This window comes from Phocoena phocoena, chromosome 5 (assembly GCF_963924675.1).
Source record: "Phocoena phocoena chromosome 5, mPhoPho1.1, whole genome shotgun sequence".
NCBI classification, from domain to species: domain Eukaryota; kingdom Metazoa; phylum Chordata; class Mammalia; order Artiodactyla; family Phocoenidae; genus Phocoena; species Phocoena phocoena.
The window spans coordinates 63449314-63476039 of record NC_089223.1 but is presented as its reverse complement, the minus strand read 5'-3'; the positions used below and the strand labels follow the sequence as shown (position 1 = coordinate 63476039).

Sequence of the window (26726 nt, the reverse complement as noted above, 5' to 3'; positions counted from 1 at the left end):
CTGACTTTTTTTGTAAAGTGAGGGGGTTGAATAATGTGATTGCTAAGGCTTTTTGCAGCTTTGTGGGATTAAATATTGGCCACATTAGAGATAAATATCCGATAATGTAGTCTCTATTTTTTTTTTCCCCCTTGAAGCATCAAAAGACTGTGAAACCCAAGTACCTAGATCTAGAGCAGTAATTCTCAGCCGGAGGCGACTTTAGCCCCCAGGGGACATTGGACAAAGCCCGGAGGCATTTTTGATTGTCTAAACAGGTTGAAGAGGGGTTGCTACTAGCATCTGCTGTCCTTGGGTGATGCTAAACGTCCTACAGTGCACAGGACAGCTCCCACAACAAAGAATTATCCGGCCTCAAATGTCAGTAGCGCCGAGCTTGAGAATCCCTGATATAGATAAAGGCAGTAGTTTGTACAATATGTTCGATTCAGTACAGTAGTCTTTCAGATGACCACGGCTTACCCCTTTTCCTTCCTGAGTGTCATTCACTTTCTCTACCCATTAAATATTTTATATCTAATATATCTAGCCCATTAAATATTTTGCCTCTTATTAAAAACTATCATGTTTATATATTTTTCTTCAGGGAATAAAATTCCTTTTTTTAATCTGGCTTTTCTCTAATTCTGAATACTATTTATCTTCCTAATTTCTATCCCCTGTTTTTCCCTCCTTCTCCCCATCCATTCAGCTCCCTCCCATCAGTGATCAGTCCCTCTTTGGCCCTTCCTCTGGCCTCCTTCTCTGTCCCTTACCCACTTGGTTCCTTCTGGCCGGTAGGGCACAGTGGGTAGCTGCAGCAAGGCGAAGAGGCCGTCCTATTGGCAGGACAAGATTGCTTCCATCTTTTCCGTGAACTCAGCATCAATCATGGAAAGACTTGTGGGCCCTGGGGCCTTCTTCCATTTGGCAGTGGTACCCACTGTAACCCGAACAGGATGTTCAAGCTAGGGGCTGGTGAGGAAGGTAGATGAAACATAAATATTCAAGGGGAGTATGTCCAAAAGGGCTGAAGGGTTCCCTTCTTTGTGCAACCACAAGGGTCTTGGTTTCCCCCAGTGGTTTTTGCATTTCATGAAACTATTTTCTATCCAATTTTTGTACCTTTAAAAGACTTTTATATAAATAAACTTATAGGTTAATCAAAAAATTTTTGTCATGCCCAAATTTTGGATCAGAAATACGGTCTCTCTACCCCCCTGGAAATGTTGGCATCTCCATGAAAGAGGTGGCTGGATGAAAAAGCTCACGGCTCGAAGGTGGGAAAGAAATACCAGGAAACAGATTCAGTTATTACAGGACTGCATCAGGGTTTACTGGCATGGTGTCTAGTCTGGAAACTAGTCGTGTACAGAATATGCCTCAGTGCCTGCTAGCTATGGGGAACCTGGCTGTGGTTATTGTGTATTGTGAACCGCTTCACTGCTTCAGAATGTCTTTCTTTTGCTTCTCTCCAGCGACAGTTGGGTAAGAACATCAAGTTTGGGCAGCCACCACCCAATGCCATTCCCATGAAGAAGGCAGACAGTGGCGAGGCTCGCTTGGAAGAGGATCCGTTCCTGACCAGTCCCATGGAAATTGTGGCTCAGCAGGACATCATCCTCTCAGACACCGAGAACAAAGTAAGGCTCCTCCAGGGAATGACTTGATTGCTAATAAGCCCAGGAGGGTACTGGGCAGTGGACAGGGACATCAGTAACCCTGGCGTCTGCAATGTAGGGAATAAGGTGGGAGAAGCTTTCCTGACGAGTAGCCCAGGGCTGGAGGGCACTTCCCAGGCCAGTGCCTTGATCTGCAGGGGGGCCAGCTTGGAAGAGGGGGAGGCAGGGGAGACGTGCCCCTTGCCCCAGCTCTTCCCAGTGTCTTCCACTTACTCCCGGAGACCCGGGCTGACCCACCTCTTCTGGGAGCCTTGCCTGGCTTCACCTCCAAGCTGCACTATCTCCTCTGTGCCTTCACTGTGCATCCTTAGTGCTTCTTACACATCTGTACTCCGTCTGCATCTGTGTCCACGTAACTCTTTTCTCTGCATCTCTAAACGTTGAGTTCCTTGAGGACAAACTGGATCTTACGTGTCTCTGTCTCCCCAGGACGTCGTTACTGCTTACTTAGGAGCACTGAATGATTACTTGTCGAATTGGACTAATTTAAAGGGAAATGAGGAAAGAAGTAGGTGCTCAATAAGACAGAACATATCAAACAGACCGGCTTGAAGTCTACTTAGTGTGGAAAGAAAGTCACACTGGTCCAGCACTGTCCTATCTAAATTTGGTCTCTTGACACTTTGAAAGAAACACTCTGAGCATATCCTGAAGTGAGAGTCCCTCTAGCAGCAGAAGGGACACCCTCAGCCCTCTTACGGGAAAAGGAAGAAAAGTCCTACCAGTAGCTAGATAAACTGTTCTCTAGCTGAGGCTCTGAGTCTTCCCATGCCTAAAAGAAAGTATTCTCTGTGCTGTGCCTACCATGGTGCCTGAAATGACATTGGGTGTTATTAAGATGCCCCTGGAAGAAGTTGTGCTTGTTATCAGCTAATATGTCATAAGAGTAGAACAAAAGATAAGTGACTTGTAGAGCAAAGGAAGGAAAGAAAAGGTGGACAATCTCCTCTGTTGCCCATCTCTGCCTGGCCCTGGCCCTGGCCCCGGCCCTGATGACTCCTGGCGCCCACAGTTGTGGGTGGTGGTGAAGCAGGCATGGGGCCCATCTCTCCCACTGGTCCAACAATGCTCTCTCCAGCCTCTTGAGTGCTGGGCAGCAGCGTGGGTCATCAGCCTTGATTCAGGGATTTCCTATGGACCAAAGCAAATGTCTTCCCTGTTACTGAAGACCTAATAAGTGCAGGGCACTGTGGCTTGGGGGAGAAGGAGGGTCATTCGTTCAGCAGGTGCTCCCCCAGCTGTGGGCATCGCAGAGATGGGCCGGATTAGACAAGGGGCTGCCTCCGTGTAGTTTACATTCTAATGAGAGGAGAGTCAGACAACAAACAAGTCAACAAATAGATACATATCATAATTTCGGATTAATAAAAATGCTGCACAGAAAATAAAACAGGGTGATGGAAAAGTGAGTAATATGGTTGGAGAGAGGCTGCTTCTTTAGATAAGGAGGTCAGAATAGCCATGAGCAGAACCGGAGGGATAAAGGGTGTTTTAGGAAGAAGGGAGAGCAAGTACAGAGGCCCAGAGGTGGGACTGAGCTTGTCCTGAAGGAGGAACAGAAAGCAGGCCAGTGGGGACGAGGGCAAAGGGTAGGTAGAGCACAGTATAGAGGCTGGATCATGTAGACCACAGGAGAAGGGGTGAATTTTGTTCAAAATGTAATAGGAAACCTCTGAGTAGTTTTAAGCAGGGCAGTGATAATCTGATTTGTGTTTTCTAAAGGTGTTTCTAAGTGTGGTACAGAAAAGGGACTGAGGTAGGGCAAGCTGATGTTATGGCTCTGTAAGAGACAATGAGACCCTTTTTTTTTTTTTTTTTTTTTTTTGCGGTACGCGGGCCTCTCACTGTTGTGGCCTCTCCCGTTGCGGAGCACAGGCTCCGGATGTGCAGGCTCAGTGGCCATGGCTCACGGGCCCAGCCGCTCCGCGGCATGTGGGATCTTCCCGGACCGGGGCACGAACCCGCGTCCCCTGCACCGGCAGGCGGACTCCCAGCCACTGTGCCACCAGGGAAGCCCCCAATGAGACCCTTTTGTAAATATGGGCGATACAAGACAGAAGGTATAGCTGGTGCAGATGACGTGATGTGCTTGTACCCAGGGCAGGCAGGGCGACTGGGATGTGAATCATCAGCCTTTTTCTTCTCCTCCCTTCCTCCCTTCCTTCCAAGTTTTCTTGCCTCCTCTGGTCATCCACTTCCTCAGCCCAGCTCCTGTGTGCCCCTGGAAGGGCCCTTCTTTCCTTTTCATGGGGTGGAAGGCAGCCAGCAAAGCCGAGAGCTCTGAAGTTGGGGCCCTGCTTCCCAGGTAGGGTGGCAGCAGGGCAGCACCTGAGATTCTCTCATCGGTGGGGAAACACATCAAGGACTGAGGTTGGAGACCGCCCAGATGGGAGATGTGTTGAACTCGGGGGAGAGGGGAGCACACACCATGCCCCGGGAGCCCTGGTGGAGTCCGGACATTGGCAGAGTCCCCGCCGTGAACCTGCCGGCTCTCTGCAGCCAGCTGCGCCCCTGCGTGGAGGAGGGGGTGGCCCTTGCCTGCACAGACACTGTCTGGTTGTCTGCCCAGGACTTCCTGTGCTGGCGTTTGACTTGAGCACTCTCTCTACTGTTCCAGTCCAGTGAGACGCCAAGTTCTCCGGGTCCTCTGAATCTGCCTGGAGCCGGAAGTGAGATGGAAGAGAAGGTAGTATGATTTGAACTTGTGTTGGCAGCTTCCTTACTTTAACTTCCATTCTTCCTTTCGTTGGGCGATCTGCTGCCTCATTTTCCCATTCATAAATGCTACCTTTGTCCATTACTTTAAATTCCTTCAAAATGCAACCAGTGGTAGATGTTGGAGCGTCTGTTTCTATGGTGATGTAACTGCTGGAACTGAACGCTGCTCTGAAAAAGAGCCACACTCCCGCCACGCCTGTGTTTGGGGTCTCAGGTGTTGGTAGTTTTCCTAGGTGTAGCATGTATTTTAAGACACCGGTAAGCCATTGAAAAAAACATTCAAAAACACCTGAACGTAAAGAGTGTGTAAGGAAAAGTCTCCTTCTATTTAGAGATGCCCCCCAAAAGACCTTCTCTACTTGTGTGCATTTTTGGTTTTTAACTTACACACGTTCCACTGAAACCTGGGACGTTACCTGCAGGAGCCTAGGGAGCCCTGTGGAGATCACGTGTGCCACTTCTACAGAGGCCAGTCCGCTCGCATGAGGACCTTTCACCTGCACAGGGGTCCAGGGGTCTTCCCGGGGTCTGGCAGACAGTATGGCGAGAACAGGGCATGTCCCTGAGTCTTCTGAAGGGGATGACTCAAGACAGCTCCATCACCCAGATGAAGAGGCCCAGCTTGAATAACTAGAGACGAAACATGGCATTAAATCTCAGCTTGAAATGCTTTATCTGCGTCTTCAGTCTATCACATTTGGCTTTAACTCCTCTTACACATCCATTAGGGGATGGAAGTAAATGTTTAATTCATCTCTCTTCAACAGTAGTTTAGAATTTGACACCTATTATAAAGATAAACCATAAATAAATAAAAACTTAGGAGACCAAAGGCTGGGATTATTTTTCCTTACTTCCGTGCTTCTTGTCATAAATTAGTATTTACTGAGCGTTCGTTTTGCTCTTGGAGCTAGCTGGCTCCTTTATCTTTGTGCATAAATATGGAAGATAATTGCAAAAAGCAAAGCCACCAGCTCAACCCCATTGACTCTGCCCTTACTGTGCACGGACACAGTCAAAACAGGGGAACCCTGGCCTCCGCTGATGCTGAGCCTGTATCTCAGCTGCTGGAAAAGGCAGTTAGGGCCGTGAGCGCCCTCTGCTGTGCGGTGGCGTGCTGTGGCCAGGAGCCCTTGCCTCGCTGCTTGCCTGTGAAGACTCTGAAGTTACAGGTGTGGCTCCTTACCATCTGATTCAGCGTGGACCGTGAGCCTCGGGCTCTCTGACCTAACTAAATGTATACGGTTGGTCTGAGGTTGCGCTTTGTAAGTGACCACACCTGTATTACAGAGCCGCAAGCAGTTCTGCGGCTCATCCTTTGCAGAATTGCCTTTCCCCTGTGTGTAGCACATTTCTGCCCTTCACCTTCTCACCCAGGCCTCCTCCTTTTCACTTCCAGTGCACCAGTGCTCGGTGACTTTGGAATGATCGTGCTAAAACATTTTTGCTGATTAGAAATTTTATGCCCTAGGCAGAGAGGTTATTATACTTTATTGTTCCTTCATTCTTTTAGCAAATATTTATTGAGCACTTACCAAATGAGATTTGCTACTTGGGCATTAAAGAGGATTGATACAAAGGCCAGAAAGATACATTCCCTGTTTGAGGAGGCTAAAGTAGGAGCTGAGGTATGTACACACCATGTCTGTGGCAGTAGAAGGCTCTTAGAATTACAGAGTTCTTAGCATAGAGATGAGCTAGTCCAGCGCTTAGCAAACTACTACTTATTTTAGGCCTCGTGGCCATAAGTTGCAACTACCAGACTCTGCTTTGTTCTGCTCTTCCTTTCAGCGCAAAGGCAGCCAAGGGCAATGGTGTGGCTCTATACCAGGAAAACTTTATTCAGCCAAACAGTCTTCAGGCAGGACTGGCCCACCTCGCCTGTGTCTTACTGACCCCTGATCTAATCTAACCCCCATACCATTCAGAGTAGGAAAATTAGTCCCTGAAAAATTAAATGACCTTTACAAGTTAATAACAGATTATCACTGGCAAAACAAATACTCAACGTCTTTTGATTATAAAAGCAGTGTTCACTTCACTGTACCCACGAGCCCCGTCCGCGTGCCAGCATCTCCTGGGCCGGGCTGGGCAAGGTGCAAAAAGCTCCAACAAGTGCCGCCATGCCGGGATTCCCTGCAGGTCGTTCTCTGATCCAGACTGACTTCACATTTCAATCTCCACTGTAGGCTGCTCCAGTTAAAACGTCTCGGCCAAAAAGGCACTTCTCCTCTGCCGGCACCATCGAAAGTGTCAATCTAGATGCCATCCCCCTGGCCATCGCCCGCCTGGACAACAGTGCCGCCAAGCACAAACTGTCCATTAAGCCAAAAAACCAGAGGGTGTCAAGGAAGCACAGGCGACTTGTCGGGGTATGTATGGCCCGGTAGACACCCTTGCTGGCTGGGCATTAATGTTGCCTAGCAGGATGGTGCTGTGAGGGGCCTATGGAAGGAACTCGGTCTGTCCCTGTCGGGGATGGCTGTGTCTCAGGCACAAGGGTGAAGGGGCCCATTTCCTTTCCACCACCCTTTCTGACTTGTTGCCCGCCGGTGGCTGGTGGACCTCAGAGAGAGAGGCTGCCTTCCGAGGGGCTCCGGACACTGTGTGCTTTGCAACAGACGGGCGGCCCACTTTCCTGTGCCACGGCTGAGCCAAAGCTTCTTCAGTTTGATTAGAGGAGACTTCTCAGTCACAAGTTTCAGGGGACATTGATGAAGCACAAATTTCATTTTTCCTCACCTTTCTAATGCTGGACTACCAGTTTTCCTATGATGATTCATGTGTATTAAAAAAAAAAAAGAACTTGAGGATGACATGTAGAGAGGAAACACAAAGATGAAATTCTTTTCCCCACCCCCAGTTTACTCTTGGTTGTGAGGGATACCCGAGGTTACCTGTCTCTGTGCGTAGAGAGGGGAACACTGCCCCTACTTTTGAGATTAGGAGGGCCACCCACATTGTGAGTAGGATTGTAATGGTAGCCTGTGCACAAGGAAAGCTAATTCTGTTTCCCTTACCAATGTTAGGATCGACAGAACGAGCAAGGTGGCTTCCCGCATCAGCTGTCCCTAGACCAGAATGGGCACCCTGGAGAAGACAAGCCAATCTGGCATGAAGAGGAGCCAGAGGCGCTGGACTCGGAGGAAGAGAAGCGACGCCAAGAAGAATACTGGCAAGAACTTGAGGCCAAGTGCAAACGGCAAAAGGCCGAAGCGGCAGAGAGGCGACGCCTGGAAGAGCAGAGGCTCCAGGCCCTGGAGAGGAGGCTTTGGGAGGAGAAAAGAAGGCAGGAGGAGCTCTTGGAGGAGGAAGGGGAGGAAGAGGAGGAAGGAGTCCAGCTAGAGGCAGCAAAGAGGCAGCGTGAAGAGAAGGCGCAGAGTCCGGAAGAGCCAGGCTGCCGAGGCCCAGCGCGGAGGGAGCAAGATGAAGAAGGGCGCCTGGAAGCCGAGGAGCCGGGTCGCCTGCAGGAAGAGGCGCGGCGCCTGGAGAGACGTGCGCAGCAGGAGGAGCTGGAGGCGCGGAGCCGGCAGGAGGCCGAGAAGCTGCGGCGGGAAGAGGAGGAGAGAGCATTGGAGGAACTCAGAAGGCTGGAGGAGCAGGGGCGGCGGGCGGCCGAGAAGCAGCAGCGGGAAGAGGAGGAGAGGCGGCAGGAGCTGGAGGCGCGGAGGCGGCGGGAGGAGGAGGCGGAGGAGGCGGAGGAGGCGGAGGAGGCGGCGGAGGCGGAGGAAAAACGGATGCAGGAGCTCAGAAGGCAGGAAGAGCTGGAGGCGCAGAGACGGCAGGAGGACGCGGAGGCGAAGAGGAGGCAGGAAGCGGAAAAGAAGCTTCAGGAAGCACCGAGAGTGGAAGAGGAGAATCAGCCGCTGCTGGACCACAAACGGGGCTTGAGGAGCCCACTTCAGAGCGACACTGCAGAGAAAGCAGAACAAGAACATCTGACACCCGAGAAGCCAAGAGAAAACTCTGAGGAGCCGAGTGTTTGGGTGAAGCAGAGCCAAGAGGCCACCGAGCCATCAGGCGAGCAGGCCGGAAAGCAGGGGGGTGTTCCCGGGGATCAACCTTGTGGATGGCGGGAAAAGAGGGAAGAAACCAACGCAGAGCTGCCCCAGAAACAAGAGGCCCAGGTGGAAGAGGCGTTGGCTCCAGGAGAGAAGAAAGAAGCTGCCGCTCCAGAAACAGACAGAAAGGTGGAGGAGCTCAGATGGCAGGAGGTAGATGAGAGGCAGACCATGCCCAGACCCTACACTTTCCAGGTGTCATCCGGAGGGAAACAAATTCTCTTCCCCAAAGTCAATCTGAGCCCCGTGAAGCCCATGAAAGATGAGGGGCTCGCCTCTGGTCCCCAAGAGCCAAAGGCCCCCAAAGCCAGCCCAGCCTCCCACGCCCTGCCCTCGTCCCTGAGCATCCCACACACGGCCATTCTGGTCACGGGAGCCCAGCTCTGCGGCCCGGCCGTCAACCTGAGCCAGATAAAGGACACAGCGTGCAAGTCTCTCCTGGGCTTGTCAGAAGAAAAGAAGCACGTGGATGTCCCCGCCCTGGAGAACCCACCCCGAGCCCCAGGCGACCCCCGGGCAGGCAGTGGGAAGACCAGGCCCTCCCAGGAGTCTCCGAGCAGCGCGGCCGCGCTCGCTGAATGGGCTTCCATTCGGTCCAGAATCCTGAGGAACGCAGAGAGTGACCAGTCTCGGCCGGGTGATGAACACACCCCCAGGGGCCGATGTGATTCCCGCGGGAACCTCCGGAGGACCCCGCCGGTAAATGCAAAGTTCTCCATTAAGCCTGCCTGGCAGAAATTCTCTGATGGGGGCGGGGAGACCTCCAAACAGAGCACGGAACTGGAAAGCGTTAGAAAAAGATCCCAGCCGGGTCCCAGCGAAGAGGCCCGGCCCCAGCTCCCTGCTGCTGATACTAAAGAGCCCGTGAAGGGTGCAGAGAAACCAGGGGCGCACCAGGAGCCAACGGACACCACGGAGGGGTGCAAATTTGCCAAAGACCTTCCATCTTTCCTTGTTCCAAGCCTTCCTTACCCTCCACAGAAAGCAGTGGCCCAAGCAGAACCCGTGGTCACTTCGGACAGCGAGACCACAGGTGGAGCAGGAAAGCCGGAGCCCGTGATGCCAGGTGGAGAGGATAAAGCTTCCCCTTTTGGAATAAAATTGAGAAGGACCAACTACTCCTTGCGCTTCCACTGCGACCAACAAACAGAACAAAAGAAGAAGAAAAGGCACAGCAGCACGGGGGACAGTATCAATGGGGCGCCGTCAGCTCCGGGGAGCACAGCTGGAGAGAGAGAGACAGAGGCTGCGGCCCTCAAGCATGGCCCGTCCCTCCCCACCGAGAGGAAGCAAGCCCCGGCGCCCTGGAAGGACTCTGCTGAAAGCCCTCCCAGCCACTCTCCTCTTGCAGCCCAGTCTGGGCCCCCAGCAGCCAGCACCCAGCCCCCGGCTCCAGAGCAGGACAGGGCAGCAAACAGAACGCCCTTGGCCCAGAAGCCAGCCCTGGCTCCCAAGCCCGCGGGCCAAACTCCGCCGTCCTCCCCGATCTCCAAGCTGAGCAGGCCCTACTTGGTGGAGCTGTTGGCTCGCCGGGCGGGGAAGCCCGACCCGGAGCCCGGCGAGCCATGCAAGGAGGGCCGGGACAACGGGGGCCCCCGGACGCCCTCACCCCCGCCGACTGAGGAGAGGAAGGACCAGAAGCGGGATGAGGAGGAAGAGGTGGAAACAGAGAGGAAGCCAGCTTCCCCGGCGCCGTCTGCCGCCCGGCAGGAAAAGCCTTCCGCGACACCCGAGGCGGGGAGGAAAGGTGAGTAACCGTAGGTTGCAGAACCTCTGCCTCTGTCCAGCCTGTTTTCCGTGCCCAGGGCCAGAAGTAGCCCCCGGAGCTGGCGTTGGAGCACTTCCTTTAATTAGAGGCTGGTGCCCAGTTCCCCAGGTGCCCTCACTCATGGATCATAGCGAGGCTCTTTACTTTTCTTTACAGTTTTGGAAATGTGGACTGACTGTTGCGTGTCTGCAGTTCACACCGTTAATGATCCTTACTTACCCAAGTAATAAGTTGGAGGTGCTGGCAGAGACGGATTTCGCTTTCGATTGGCAGTGGAAATTGAAACGTGGTCCACGTTAACACAGATGTCATTAATCTTTATGAGGGGCCTGTGCAGTGACAGCAAAGACTGGAGTTTCCTAGACCAGTGTCTGTGTTCTGTCTCTGGGCACTTCGCGGCACCCAGGTGGGAAGTTAGGGGGCTTTGGACAGCCCCCCTAAGGAGCCTCTGTGTGCATAATCAAGTTTGTCTCAGTTTAATGCACAATGCCCACATATGCATCCTGACCCCACCAGCTTGCCAACTGAGAAGCCGGAAATTTTAGAGCAACCGTTACTCCTGCCTCTGCCCCTAGTGTTTCTTCATGCTGGATGTTTGGGGCAGCACGGTGATCACCTGGATTGGCTTTGGGGCCCCAAGAACCTTCATCTGATACTTTTTCTTTTCTGTTTTGCAGAGTAGGTGGTCAGGTGTGGTTCATAGCCCAGGAAGTTACTCGTATTTCTCAGAGAAATTCTCCCCTCAGGTTTTTTAGGGAAGATTTAGGTGATTGTTTAGGTTTGGGGTGATTTTTGCAGAGAAAACAGCTGTTTCCCAGAGATGTTGGTTTGGTTACTTGCCTTATGGAAGACGCTATCGTCCTTTGTAACCAAGCCTTGCCCCGAAGGAGGGGATTGCTGAAGCAAGTGAGGCCCACACGTCCAGAGGACCTGTGCACCTCCTTTGTAGGCGTCCACGGTTCTGCTCGGACGCAGCACAGGGTTACGTCCTTTCCCCTGTCGTGTTCATCCTCGATCTGGTGCAAGGCTGTGGCGTGGAGTAGGCTGGGGACCCGGGTGTTGTGGCTGCAGGAGTTGAGATGGTTGTGCTGCCACCAGAAACACGGGCTGCCTCTGTGGCAGTTTTCTCCCAGGACCTGTCTGCCCCAGATCCAGAGCCAAGCTGCAGGGTGGAGTGGGTGGGGCGCTCTTGCTAGGCTGGGAGACAAACTGCGGCATGCTTCTGTGGGGCCGCCTGAGCACCACCCCACCGGATCACACCCAGGGCCCCCAGTGTGTCTCTGTGTAGCTAGACTGAGTCTTTCCCCAAGGGGGCCAGTTGGCCCAGGTCTCACACCAAGCGGTGGTGTGGAGTGAGTAGGGCTGGGGTGTTCACCCAGCTCAGACTGGGGAGTGCAGCAGGGTGGCAGCCACCAGTACAGAGTTCTCTCCACCATGATTGTTGGCTAACCAGTGCATGCACACTCCTCACAAGTAGAGTCTAGGCTTCTCCAGCCCTTCTGTCTGTCCCAGAGGTTCTCCCGGCAGCCGAGGGGACTTGTCTCCTTTCACGTACAACACTAGCGTTGGGATGCCCAGTCTGTGGCTCAGCCTGCTAGCTCCCCAGGGCCACGGGTCAACCCATACCGACTTTCTCTTCCTTTCAGATCCCTCTCAGGGGCAGGGGTCCCAACCCTATGCCTTTTTGTCCATCCTACCCAGTCATGTGGAAATCTTTCTTGCAACTTTGGTCGATAGTTCTTGTGCCAGTTTCCAGCTAGCATTCCATGAAAAGTGTTCTGCATGTAGATGTATTTTTAATGTGTTGGTGGCAGGAGGTGAGAGCTCTACATCTTCCTACTCTGCCATCTCCATCCCTCCCCGCCTCCGGAGTCCTTAAACATACCATTGGTTATACACGGCCTTCTGATACATGGGCTGAGTGAGGTGTCTGCATCTGGGTACTCAGTATTAGAAAAGCTCGATTCTATTATTTCTGGATTTTAAAATAGGTAAATAGAAATTTTAATCTTTTCTTTCTTCACTCTCAGTGAATTGCCTTGCACATCCTTGAAGGCACACACACACATTTCTTTGGAGACACCGATTTAGAAAGAGGTCTCCATTCCCTAGGTAGAGGTCAGCAAGGACCAATACATGGGCCCAAGGCCCTGGGAAGGCATTGACTAAACCCACTCCAGTGGGAATGGAAATAGCAATGATAATCCCCCAGTGTCTGTCCTCCAATGCTTTGATTATAGATATCACCAGATATCATCTCATTCTGAGATTCTCACCTCCTTCCAGTGGGTAGGACAGATACTAAGTGGTCCTTTCTCCCAAGAAGTGACCTACAGGAGCAGTGATTAGATGCCAGGATACACTTGCTCGTCTCCCCAGAGCCTACAGGGGGGAACTTGAGTGGGCTGGCTGTGGTTCTCATGCAGTGAGTTTAGAATGAAAGAGAATAGGTTTAAGCATTGTCACAAAATAAAATTTTAATTAGACACTTTGAACTCCCCCATTAAAAAGATTATGCGATTAACAAAGAACTTCTCTGTCTTTTAAAACCTTGACTGAAGTTAGGGATTTTACTGTTGTGGAAAATTTCAACAACAGTAATCCTTTGTGCTTAATCACTTACAAAGTGCTTCTGTTTACACCATCTCATTTAATCTCACAGCACGTGTGCGTTGTCCTGGCTCCATTTGACAGATGAGGACATCAACATCCAAAAAGTTAGGTGACTTGCCTGTTCCTCATAGTGGTAAAACCTGGATGAGGAGTTCTTTCCCGGGTTAAATGATCTTCCCATTTGTTACCCTAGGACTTCTTGCTGTAATTCTCACCTGGTATTTGTAAAATGCTGTAATTAAGCCTCTAGAAACACTTTTTACATTAATGTTCCTAATGTTACTTCTTGGACTGAATGACCATAGTCATATATTTGTTCAAAAAAATTATTCAAAAATTCCATAGAATTTAGCAAAACCTTGTTTTATTTACTTTTTTTTTTTTTTTTTTTTGGCTGTTTTGCTCATTTTTCCCCCATCTCTTGGATAATACCTTGGGCATAATTCTTTTTTTTTTTTTAACATCTTTATTGGAGTATAATTGCTTTACAGTGGTGTGCTAGTTTCTGCTTTATAACAAAGTGAATCAATTAAACATATACACATGTTCCCATATCTCTTCCCTCTTGCATCTCCCTCCCTCGCACCCTCCCTATCCCACCCCGCTAGGTGGTCACAAAGCACCGAGCTGATCTCCCTGTGCTATACGGCTGCTTCCCACTAGCTATCTATTTTAACTTTGGTAGTGTATATATGTCCATGCCACTCTCTCGCTTTGTCACAGCTTACCCTTCCCCCTCTCCATATCCTCAAGTCCATTCTCTAGTAGGTCTGTGTCTTTATTCCTGTCTTTTTTTTTTTTAAACATCTTTATTGGGGTATAATTGCTTTACAATGGTGTGTTAGTTTCTGCTTTATAACAAAGTGAATCAGTGATACACATACATATGTTCCCATATCTCTTCCCTCTTGTGTCTCCCTCCCTCCCACGCTCCCTATCCCACCCCTCCAGGCGGTCACAAAGCACCGAGCCGATATCCCTGTGCCATGTGGCTGCTTCCCACTAGCTATCTACCTTACGTTTCTTAGTGTATATATGTCCATGCCTCTCTCTCGCCCTGTCACAGCTCACCCTTCCCCCTCCCCATATCCTCAAGTCCGTTCTCCAGTAGGTCTGTGTCTTTATTCCTGTCTTACCCCAAGGTTCTTCATGATATATTTTTTTTCTTAAATTCCATATATATGTGTTAGCATACGGTATTTGTCTTTCACTTTCTGACTTACTTCACTCTGTATGACAGACTCTAGGTCCATCCACCTCATTACAAATAGCTCAATTTCGTTTCTTTTTGTGGCTGAGTAACATTACATTGTATATATGTGCCACATCTTCTTTATCCATTCATCCAGTGATGGACACTTAGGTTGTTTCCATCTCCTGGCTATTGTAAATAGAGCTGCAATGAACATTTTGGTACATGACTCTTTTTGAATTATGGTTTTCTCAGGGTATATGCCCAGTAGTGGGATTGCTGGGTCATATGGTAGTTCTATTTGTAGTTTTTTAAGGAACCTCCATACTGTTCTCCATAGTGGCTGTACCAATTCACATTCCCATCAGCAGTGCAAGGGTGTTCCCTTTTCTCCACACCCTCTCCAGCCTTTATTGTTTCTAGATTTTTTGATGATGGCCATTCTGACTGGTGTAAGATGATAACTCATTGTAGTTTTGATTTGCATTTCTCTAATGATTAATGATGTTGAGCATTCTGTCACGTGTTTGTTGGCAGTCTGTATATCTTCTTTGGAGAAATGTCTGTTTAGGTCTTCTGCCCATTTTTGGATTCTGTTGTTTGTTTTTTTGTTGTTGAGCTGCATGAGCTGCTTGTAAATTTTGGAGATTAATGCTTTGTCAGTTGCTTCATTTGCAAATATTTTCTCCCATTCTGAGGGTTGTCTTTTGGTCTTGTTTATGGTTTCCTTTGCTGTGCAAAAGCTTTGAAGTTTTGTTAGGTCCCATTTGTTTATTTTTGGTTTTATTTCCGTTTCTCTGGGAGGTGGGTCAAAAAGGATCTTGCTGTGATCTATGTCATAGAGTGTTCTGCCTATGGTTTCCTCTAAGAGCTTGATAGTTTCTGGCCTTACATTCAGGTCTTTAATCCATTTTCAGTTTATTTTTCTGTATGGTGTTAGGGGGTGATCTAATCTCATACTTTTACATGTACCTGTCCAGTTTTCCCAGCACCACTTATTGAAGAGGCTGTCCTTTCTCCACTGTACATTCCTGCCTCCTTTATGAAAGATAAGGTGACCATATGTGCGTGGGTTTATCTCTGGGCTTTCTATCCTGTTCCATTGATCTATATTTCTGTTTCTGTGCCAGTACCATACTGTCTTGATTACTGTAGCTTTGTAGTATAGTCTGAAGTCAGGGAGCCTGATTCCTCCGGCTCCGTTTGTCGTTCTCAAGATTGCTTTGGCTACTCGGGATCTTTTGTGTTTCCATACAAATTGTGAAACTTTTTGTTCTAGTTCTGTGAAAAATGCCAGTGGTAGTTTGATAGGGTTTGCATTGAATCTGTAGATTGCTTTGGGTAGTAGAGTCACTTTCACAATGTTGATTCTTCCAATCCAAGAACATGGTATATCTCTCCATCTATTTGTATCATCTTTAATTTCTTTCATCAGTGTCTTATAATTTTCTGCATACAGGTCTTTTGTCTCCTTAGGTAGGTTTATTCCTAGATATTTTATTCTTTTTGTTGCATTGGTAAATGGGAGTGTTTTCTTGATTTCACTTTCAGATTTTTCATCATTAGTGTATAGGAATGCCAGAGATTTCTGTGCATTAATTTTGTATCCTGCTACTTTACCAAATTCATTGATTAGCTCTAGTAGTTTTCTGATAGCATCTTTAGGATTCTCTATGTATAGTATCATATCATCTGCAAACAGTGTCAGCTTTACTTCTTCTTTTCAGATTTGTATTCCTCTTATTTCTTTTCCTTCTCTGCTGTGGCTAAAACTTCCAAAACTGTGTTGAATAAGAGTGTTGAGAGTGGGCAACCTTGTCTTGTTCCTGATCTTAGTGGAAATGCTTTCACTTTTTCACCATTGAGGATGATGTTGGCTATGGGTTTGTCATATATGGCCTTTATTATGTTGAGGAAAGTTCCCTCTGTGCCTGCTTTCTGCAGGGTTTTTATCATAAATGGGTGTTGAATTTTGTCGAAAGGTTTCTCTGCGTCTATTGAGATGATCATACAGTTTTTCTCCTTTAATTTGTTAATATGGTGTATCACGTTGATTGATTTGCGTATATTGAAGAATCCTTGCATTCCTGGAATAAACCCCACTTGATCATGGTGTATGATCCTTTTAATGTGCTGTTGGATTCTGTTTGCTAGTATTTTGTTGAGGATTTTTGCATGTATGTTCATCAGTGATATTGGCCTGTAGTTTTCTTTCTTTGTGACATCCTTGTCTGGTTTTGGTATTAGGGTAATGGTGGCCTTGTAGAATGAGTTTGGGAGTGTTCCTCCCTCTGCTATATTTTGGAAGAGTTTGAGAAGGACAGGTGTTAGCCCTTCTCTAAATGTTTAATAGAATTCGCCTTTGAAGCCATCTGGTCCTGGGCTCTTGTTTGTTGGAAGATTTTTAATCACAGTTTCAATTTCAGTGCTTGTGATTGGTCTGTTCATATTTTCTATTTCTTCCTGGTTCAGTCTTGGCAGGTTGTGCTTTTCTAATAATTTGTCCATTTCTTCCAGGTGGTCCATTTTATTGGCATACAGTTGCTTTTAGTAATCTCTCATGATTTTTGTATTTCTGTAGTGTCAGTTGTTACTTCCCCTTTTTCATTTCTAATTCTATTGATTTGAGTCTTCTCCCTTTTTTTCTTGATGAGTCTGGCTAAAGGTTTCTCAATTTTGTTTATCTTCTCAAAGAACCAGCTTTTAGTTTTATTGATCTTTGCTATCGTTTCCTTCATTTCTTTTTCATTTATTTCTGATCTGATCTTTATGATTTCTTTCCTTCTGCTAACTTTGGGGGTTTTTTGTTCTTCTTTCTCTAATTGCTTTAGGTGCAAGGTTAGGTTGTTTATTTGAGATGTTTCCTGTTTCTTTTTTTTTTTTTTTGCTTCTTTGCGGTACACGGGCCTCTCACTTTTGTGGCCTCTCCCGTTGCGGAGCACAGGCTCCGGATGCGCAGGCCCAGCAGCCATGGCTCACAGGCCCAGCTGCTCCACGGCATGTGGGATCCTCCTGGACCGGGGCACGAACCCGCGTCCCCTGCATCGGCAGGCGGACTCTCAGGCACTGTGCCACCAGGGAAGCCCCTGTTTCTTAAGGTAGGATTGTATTGCTATAAACTTCCCTCTTAGAACTGCTTTTGCTGCATCCCATAGGTTTGGGGTCGTTGTGTCTCCATTGTCACTTGTTTCTAGGTATTTTTTGATTTCCTCTTTGATTTCTTCAGTGATCACTTCGTTATTAAGTAGTGTATTGTTTAGCCTCCATGTGTTTGTATTTTTTACAGATCTTTTCCTGTAATTGATATCTAGTCTCATAGCATTGTGGTCGGAAAAGATACTTGATACAATTTCAATTTTCTTAAATTATCAAGGGTTGATTTGTTACCCAAGATATGATCTATCCTGGAGAATGTTCCATGAGCACTTGAGAAAAATGTGTATTCTGTTGTTCTTGGATGGAATGTCCTATAAATATCAATTAAGTTCATCTTGTTTAATGTATCATTTAAAGCTTGTGTTTCCTTATTTATTTTCATTTTGGATGATATGTCCCATGTCCATTGGTGAAAGTGGGGTGTTAAAGTCCCCTACTATGAATATGTTACTGTCGATTTCCCCTTTTATGGCTGTTAGTATTTGCCTTATGTATTGAGTTGCTCCTATGTTGGGTGCATAAATATTTACAATTGTTATATCTTCTTCTTGGATTGATCCTTTGATCATTATGTAGTGTCCTTCTTTGTCTCTTCTAATAGTCTTTATTTTAAAGTATATTTTGTGTGATATGAGAATTGCTACTCTAGCTTTCTTTTGGTTTCCCTTTGCATGGAATATCTTTTTCCATCACCTCACTTTCAGTCTGTATGTGTCTCTAGGTCTGAAGTGGGTCTCTTGTAGACAGCATATATATGGGTCTTGTTTTTGTATCCATTCAGCAAACCTGTGTCTTTTGGTTGGAGCATTTAGTCCATTCACGTTTAAGGTAATTATCGATATGTTATGTTCCTATGACCATTTTCTTAATGTTTTGGGTTTGTTATTGTAGGTCTTTTCCTTCTCTTGTGTTTCTTGCCTAGAGAAGGTCCTTTAGCATTTGTTGTAAAGCTGGTTTGGTGGTGCTGAACTCTCTCAGCTTTTGCTTGTCTGTAAAGGTTTTAATTTCTCCATAAAATCTGAATGAGATCCTTGCTGGGTAGAGTAATCTTGGTTGTAGGTTTTTCTCCTTCATTACTTTAAATATATCCTGCCAGTCCCTTCTGGCTTGCAGAGTTTCTGCTGAAAGATCAGTTGTTAACCTTATGGGGATTTCTTTGTGTGTTATTTATTGTTTTTCACTTGCTGCTTTTAATATGTTTCTTTGTATTTAATTTTTGACAGTTTGGTTAATATGTGTCTTGGCGTGTTTCTCCTTGGATTTATCCTGTATGGGACTCTCTGTGCTTCCTGGACTTGATTAAATATTTCCTTTCCCATATTAGGGAAGTTTTCAAGTATAATCTCTTCAGATATTTTCTCAGTACCTTTCTTTTTCTGTTCTTCTTCTGGAACCCCTATAATTCGAATGTTGGTGCAATTGTTGTCCCAGAGGTCTCTGAGACTGTCCTCAGTTCTTTTCATTCTTTTTTCTTTATTCTGCTCTGCAGTAGTTATTTCCGGTATTTTATTTTCCAGGTCACTTATCCGTTCTTCTGCCTCAGTTATTCTATTGATCCCATCTAGAGTATTTTTAATTTCATTTATTGTGTTGTTCATCGTTGCTTGTTTCCTCTTTAGTTCTTCTAGGTCCTTGTTAAATGTTTCTTGTATTTTCTCCATTCTATTTCCAAGATTTTGGATCATCTTTACTATCATTATTCTGAATTCTTTTTCAGGTAGATTGCCTATTTCCTCTTCATTTGTTAGGTCTGGTGGGTTTTCATCTTGCTTCTTCATCTGCTGTGTGTTTTTCTGTCTTCTCATTTTGCTTATCTTACTGTGTTTGGGGTCTCCTTTTTGCAGGCTGCAGTTTTGTAGTTCCCGTTTTTTTGGTGTCTGTCCCCAGTGGCTAAGGTTGGTTCAGTGGGTTGTGTAGGCTTCCTGGTGGAGGGAACTAGTGCCTGTGTTCTGGTGGATGAGCCTGGATCTTGTCTTTCTGGTGGGCAGGTCACATCTGGTGGTGTGTTTTGGGGTGTCTGTAGACTTATTATGATTTTAGGGAGCCTCTCCGCTAATGGGTGGGGTTGTGTTCCTATCTTGCTATTTGTTTGGCATAGGGTGTCCAGCACTGTAGCTTGCTGGTCGTTGAGTGAAGCTGGGTGCTGGTGTTGAGATGGAGATCTCTGGGAGATTTTCACCGTTTGATATTATGTGGAGCTGGGAGGCCTCTTGTGGACCAGTGTCCTGAAGTTGGCTCTCCCACCTCAGAGGCACAGCAGTGACTACTGGCTGCAGCACCAAGAGCGTTTCATCCATATAGGTCAGAATAAAAGGGAGAAAAATTAGAAAGAAAGAGAGAGAGAGAGAGAAAGAAAGGGAAAGAAGGGAGGGAGGGAAGGAAGGAGGGAGGGAAGGAAGGAGGGAGGGAAGGAAGGAGGGAGGGAAGGAAGGAGGGAGGGAAGGAAGGAAGGAGGGAAGGAAGGAAGGAGGGAAGGAAGAAAATAAAGAGGAAAGGATAAAATAAAATACAGTAAGATAAAAGTTATTAAAATAAAAAATAATTATTAAGAAAAAAAATTTTTTTAAGAAAAAAAACGGACGGATAGAACCCTAGGACAGATGGTGACAGCAAAGCTATACAGACAAAAATCTCACAGAGAAGCATACACATACACACTCACAAAAAGAGGAAAAGGGGAAAAAATAGTAAATCTTGCTCTCAAAGTCCATCTCCTCAATTTGGGATGATTCTTTGTCTATTCATGTATTCCACAGATGCAGGGTACATCAAGTTGATTGTGGAGCTTTAATCCACTGCTCCTGAGGCTGCTGGGAGAGATTTCCTTTTCTCTTCTTTGTTCGCACAGCTCCCGGGGCTCAGCTTTGGATTTGGCCCCGCCTCTGCGTGTAGGTCGCCGGAGGGCCTCTGTTCTTCACTCAGACAGGACGGGGTTAAAGAAGCAACTACTTCAGGGACTCTGGCTCACTCACGCCGGGGGGGAGGGAGGGGTGTGGATCCGGGGCGGGCCTGTGGCAGCAGAGGCCGGCGGGACGTTGCACCAGACTGAGGCACGCTGTGCGTTCTCCCAGGAAAGTTGTCCCTGGATCCCGGGACCCTGGCAGTGGCGGGCTGCACAGGCTCCCCGGAAGGGGGTGTGGATAGTGACCTGTGCTCGCACACAGGCTTCTTGGTGGCGGCAGCAGCAGCCTTAGCACCTCATGCCCGTCTCTGGGGTCCGCGCTGTTAGCCGCGGCTCACGCCCGTCTCTGGAGCTCTTTTTTTTTTTTTTTTTTTTTTTTTTTATGCGTTACGCGGGCCTCTCACTGTCGCGGCCTCTCCCGTTGCGGAGGACAGGCTCCGGACGCGCAGGCCCAGCGGCCATGGCTCACGGGCCCAGCCGCTCCGCGGCACGTGGGATCCTCCCAGACCGGGGCACGAACCCGCGCCCCCTGCACCGGCAGGCGGACCCTCAACCACCGCGCCACCAGGGAAGCCCTGGAGCTCTTTTAAGCAGCACTCTTAACCCCCTCTCCTCGCACACCAGGAAACAAAGAGGGAGGAAAAAGTCTCTTGCCTCTTCGACAGGTCCAGACTTTTTCCCGGACTCCCTCCCAGCCAGCTGTGGTGCACTAGCCCCCTTCAGGCTGCGTTCACGCCACCAACCCCAGTCCTCTCCCTGCGCTCCGACCAAAGCCCAAGCGTCAGCTCCCAGCCCCGCCTGCCCCAGAGGGTGAGCAGACAAGACTCTCGGGCTGGTGAGTGCCAGTCGGCACCGATCCTCTGTGCGGGAATCTCTCCGCTTTGCCCTCTGCACCCCTGTTGCTGTGCTCTCCTCCGCGGCTCCGAAGCTTCCCCCTCTGCCACCCGCAGTCTCCACCCGCGCAGGGGCTTCTAGTGTGTGGAAACCTTTCCTCCATCACGGCTCCCTCCCACTGGTGCAGGTCCCATCCCTATCCTTTTGTCTCTGTTTATTCTTTTTTCTTTTGCCCTACCCAGGTACGTGAGGGAGTTTCTTGCCTTTTGGGAGGTCTGAGGTCTTCTGCCAGCATTCAGTAGGTGTTCTGTAGGAGTTGTTCCACATGTAGATGTATTTCTGGTGTATCTGTGGGGAGGAAGGTGATCTCCGCCTCTTACTCATCTGCCATCTTCCCGATTTCCCTCCCCCCATAATTCTTTCAGTCACTTTTACAAGTTTTTTTTTATTGTGGTAAAAAAATACATAATGTAAAATTTATTATCTTAACCATTTCTCAGTGTATAGTTCAGTAATGCTACATTCATATTGTTGTACAACCAATTTCCAGAACTTTTTCGTCTTGCAAAACTGAAACTCTGTATCCATTAATCAACTCCCGTTTTCATCTCCCCCAGCCCCTGGCAGCCACTGTTTCACTTTCTGTCTCTATGAATCTGACTATTCTAGATACCTCATATATGTGGAATCATGCAGAATTTGTCCTTTTGTGACTGGCTTCTTCCACTAAACATAATGTTTTTAAGCTTTATCCATATTGTAGCATGTGTCAGAATTTCTTTTTTTAATTAATTTTTATTGGCATATAGTTGCTTTAGAATGTTGTGTTAGTTTCTGCTGTACAGCACAGTGAATCAGCTATACGTATACCTGTATCTCCTCTTTTTTGGGTTTCCTTCCCAGTTAGGGCACCACAGAGCATTGGGTAGGGTTCCTTGTGCTATACAGTAGGTTCTCATTAGTTATCTATTGGAATTTCCTTCCTTTTTAAGGCTGAACAATATCCCATTGTATGTATACACCACATTTTGTTTATTCATTCATCTGTTGATGGACATTTGGGTTGCTTCCACCTCTTGGTTATCGTGAATGGCACTGCTATGAACATGGATGTGCAAATATCTTTTCTAGATCCTGTTTTCAGTTCTTTCGGATAAATACCCAGAAGTGGAATTGCTGGATCATATGGTAATTCTATTTTTAATTTTTTGAGGAACCACCCTGTTTCCATAGTGGCTGCACCATTTTATATCCCACCAGCATCACTCAAGCGTTCTAATTTCTCCACATTCTGTTCAATGCTTGTTATTTTCTGGGAGATACACACACACACGCCATTCTCACAGATGTGAGGTGATACCTCATTGTGGTTTTAATTGCATTTCCCTGATGATTAATGATGTTGAGCACCTTTTCATATGCTGTTGGTCATTTGTATGTCTTTTTAGGAGAAATATCCATTTAAGTCCTTTGCCCATTTTTTAATTGGGTTTTTTAGTTGTTGTTGAGTTGGAGTTCTTTCTATCTTTTCAGTTACTTTTTGATAGTAAAAAGTCCTCTAGGCACCTTTAGTAACAACTATGTCATGTTAGTAATTTATATGCTGCCTCCAGTGTCATAATCAAACTCCAAACAGTATTTCAAACTAAGTGTCTCCCTCCTAATTTGGCCTGCTTTGGGCTGAAATGCCTAAAGTGGGGGTGCAGGCATGGTCGACTTCTGCCCTTCCTCCTGGCCCAGAAACAGGCTCCATAGCTAGAGCAAAGGAAGGGAGAGAGGTGAGGCAGCAACGTTCACTGCTCTTGGGGGATGTTCAGTGCTGATTCTTCTGTGTGTTCCTCAGACCCCTCATGTGCCAGCCACCTGGGCTCTTTCTCCTCCTGCAATTCCCTTACTTCAGTGGTGCCGCCTCCAGGCAGCCCTGGGTCCTTGGTTCCCCTCCAGACTGCCCCTCTCTCCCCCATGCACATGGCTAGCACCTGAACCTCAAGCATCACTCAATAACAGATGTCTTCCCAGCACAAACGCCTCTTCTCCAGGCCCCTGGCAGCCACCGTCCTCGCCTTTGGACTTTTCCTGGTGTAAATAGAACCTCAAGTCTGTGCCCCACAGACTCCGGGAGTTTATCTGAGTGGTCTCATGAGAGATCCTCTCACTTGGCTTAGCCCCCTTTCCTCTGCTGGGGAGAGGACGTGGGAACACACCATGCTCCAACAGTGTTTTTCAAAGAAATTCTCTACTCTGGCTGCTTCTGCCTCAGCTCTGATTTTCCTAGGACCTTGAGGTGGCTGTTTTGGTCACCTCGTTGGCTAGTCCTGAGTAGGTGATCAAGCACATCACTTCAGAACATGGGAGTAAGTGCCATTTATTATTTGTTACGACCTTTTGGGGCATCCCTGGCTGAAACTCAGGCATGAGTCCCATTTTAACATCCTGTTTTCTGTTTATTGATCCCCAACTACAATCCAGACCTGTTAGGCCCTTAACACATATTATGTGACAGCCTTTCAAAGAGTCTGGTCCATAACTCCAGGATGTACTATTCAAACTACAGATCTAAGAAGATAAAAATCTGGCTAGAGATTTATCTTTTCAAATTATTTTAGTCAACTGTAAGTGTAGGCAATTATGCTTTAAAGATATTTCGACCCTTGTGATAAACCCAGTCAAAGTTGTTGGCAGGAAACTGGCCTGTTGCTTGAATGACCTTCCCAAGCAAGTTCAGGTGAGACTCTTTTACATAACTGCTTTAAATGGAAATCACTTAGATCTGGGGAATTTGGTTTTTAGCCATTTTTACACACAGGTGTTACACGGCCCTTGAGTAAAAAGGTGAAACTCATTTCTTTCCAATGTACGTAAAGCTTCTCAGTTAAGTAGAATGCTCGAAGTGGTAAATATTTTTTGATTTTCTGGTTAACTAATCAAAAACTCCTTTCAGTTTTAGTTTTTTAAAAAAAATACTTCTGAAATGTGTCAGTTTTCTTTCCTATGTTAGATCATAACTGAATCCTTATTTGGTTAGGAATATTAAAATTCGCAAGGCTCATTATATGAATTCTTTGCACAGCATTAGAGATCTAAAAGCTGTAGAAAATTAAGGATCTGCCTGAATTTCTGTGCTTGAATTCCCAATTCGAACTTATTTTGGTTCTTTCTCCTCAATATGAAGTTCACTTAACTGAAAGCCCTGTGTGGTAAGGTCTGGATCAAAGTGTAGACTTCTGTTTGGTTTCAGAGAACAGGACTAGAATGGGCCCTTTCCCTTGGAGATAGTAAAGGATTCAATGCCAATGCCAGAATGGCTATCTCTAAAAGCACATAATTTTTACTTGGGGAGTAGAAGGGGAGTGGGGATCATTGTCTCACAGACATAAATAACAAGAACACTCACTTTTGTAGAGCGGTTACTACATGCCAAGCACTATGCTAAATGTTTTCATACCAAGGACCTCTTTTAATCTTCACATCAGCCTGATGAGGCATGTGCCATTCTCATCTCCGTTTTATGCATTAGAAAATGAAAGCTTGGAGAGGTTAAGTAGCTTTTCTAAGATCACGTAAGGTCAAACCCAGGTCTGCTCAATTCCAGAGCCCAGTTACTACTCAGTGTTTGACCCCGTCTACCTGGGAAGTTTGTTGCCCCCAGTTGCGTAGGCAAGACAGTCCACCACAATAAAAGCACAGACTGGAAGTCAGAAGTCCTAGGCTCAGGCTTGAGCCCATGCACTAAGTGCTGGGTGACCATGGTCACTGCAGTTGATGGTTATGGACCCAAGTACTCACATCTATCAAATGAGGGCACTGGGGACTTCCCTGGCAGTCCAGTGGCTAAGACTCCGCGCGTCCACTGCGGGGGGCACGGGTTCTATCCCTGGTCATGGAAGTTCCACACGCCACCCAGTGTGCCAGTAAATAAATAAATAAATAAAAATTTAAAGCAAAAATGAGGGCATTGGACCAAAATCGCAGCTTCCCACTGTGTTCCTCAGAGTCCTGGTGCCCTCAGCAGCCCCACTAGGCTGCAGTGTCCCCTTTTCCCCTTTCATACGTTGGGATTCCACTTGTTTGGATGGAGGGGGGTGGGTGGGGACATGGAGAAGTTTCCATTGAAAAAAATGTGAAAAAGCAATAAATAAAAGCAGGACAATGAATCAAATAACTACCTGGGTCCTCTGTAGGCCTGAGGTTTTTTGACACTTGAGACTACTTTTTCTTCCATTTTGAGGGGAGACACATGCTCCTGTTTTTTTTCCACTGATTGAATATATTACTTTCCCACCCAGTGGAGTCACTCAGGTATTGGCACCGTGTTTGTGTTAGAAAGGGATAGTTGACTGTTTCTTGGCCTGATGACTGTCACAAGCTTTAGGGGATGAGGGACTGAGACAAGTGAGTAGTTAGTTTCAATGCACATCTGATTTTTTACTGACTCTGTTGGGGAGATGTGGGGGGTGGATGCCCACACTTCCAAACAATTCTCTGACACCAGCTGGTGTCAATTCAGCTCACTTCTCTCAGTCCTGACTTTCTACCTGGAGATAACATCAGATTGCACAAGTTACAGGCTCAGTCCTACCAGACCGCCCCCATCTAATTAGATGCCAATTGCAAATTGATGTTGCTCAATTAATTTGCTAGAGGGGCTCAGGGAACCACTTTACTTACTAGTTTATATATATATGTTTATATATAAAGAATAGAACTCAGGAACAGCCAGATGGAAGAGATGAATGGGGAAAGGGGCACAGAGCTTCCATGCTTTTGGAGCTAGTCACTCTCCCAGCACCTCCATGTGTTCCCAACTCAGAAGCTCTCCTTACGAGTCCTTTTGGCTTTTTATGGAGGCTTCATCACATAGTCGTGATCAATTAAATCATTGGCCGTGGGTGATTGAACTCAGCCTCCAACCCTTTGCCCCTCCCCGAGAGCTTGGGGGTGGGACTAAAAGTTCTAACCCTCTAATCACATGATTGGTTCTATTGGCAACCAACCTCCATCTTTAGGTGCTTTCCAAAAGTTACCTCATTAGCAGAACAGAAGACACCTTTATGCTCTCATCACTTAGGAAACCGCAAGGGTTTTAGTTCTGTGCCAGAAACAGGGACAAAGACCAAATATGTATTTCTTCCTGTACATCACAATATCACGGTCATTTTTCCCACAGAAAAGCCGACGCTTCAGAGCAGACACTCTTTAGACGGCTCCAAACTTGCGGAAAAAGTTGAAACCGCGCAGCCACTGTGGATAACGTTGGCACTGCAAAAGCAGAAGGGGTTTCGGGAGCAGCAGGCGACTCGAGAGGAGAGGAAGCAAGCCAGGGAGGCCAAGCAGGCCGAAAAGCTCTCCAAAGAAAACGTAAGTGGCTTAGCCTTCAGCTTCAACTTTGTTTTCCTGAGCTTGGCTGTTTTTTTGGCTGTGCTGTGCAGCTTGCGGGATCTTAGTTCCCCAACCATGGACTGAACCTGGGCCCCAGCAGCCAAAGGGCCGAGTCCTAACCACTGGACCGCCAGGGAGTTCCTGAGCTTGGCTCTTTCAGTTCACAGGATTTAAGACGACAATAACAAAACAAGGCTAGCTGAGAGTGGTGGAGAATACTTAGACAGTAGAGCAATAAATAAGCTGACCGCTGTTAGGACAGGGAGGCGTTTTAGGTTAGAAATTTGGTTTCCTTATGCTCTTCGGTTAGCCTGATTTGGCAGAATCCGCTCACACAGGTTATATGAGAAATACAAGAAGCATTTTATTTGAGCAGTGAGTCGAGAGGAAATTAGGAATCTTGCTCTGTGGCCCTAACGGTATAGTTAATTTGAAGGGCTCT

The 26726-nt window shown here is 47.2% G+C and overlaps 1 protein-coding gene across 2 annotated transcripts in view; it reads left to right on the top strand.

Moving 5' to 3' along the window:
- The window catches only part of CRACD (capping protein inhibiting regulator of actin dynamics), a 35676-nt gene that overhangs the window by 6499 nt on the left and 2451 nt on the right, over positions 1 to 26726 (top strand). For both annotated transcript variants that reach the window (XM_065877927.1, XM_065877926.1), the window contains 6 exons: positions 1458 to 1622; positions 4279 to 4347; positions 6569 to 6751; positions 7409 to 8092; positions 8165 to 10187; positions 26073 to 26263. In XM_065877927.1, coding sequence (XP_065733999.1) covers positions 1458 to 1622; positions 4279 to 4347; positions 6569 to 6751; positions 7409 to 8092; positions 8165 to 10187; positions 26073 to 26263 — 3315 coding nt within the window. The remainder of the gene's footprint in view (positions 1 to 1457; positions 1623 to 4278; positions 4348 to 6568; positions 6752 to 7408; positions 8093 to 8164; positions 10188 to 26072; positions 26264 to 26726) is intronic.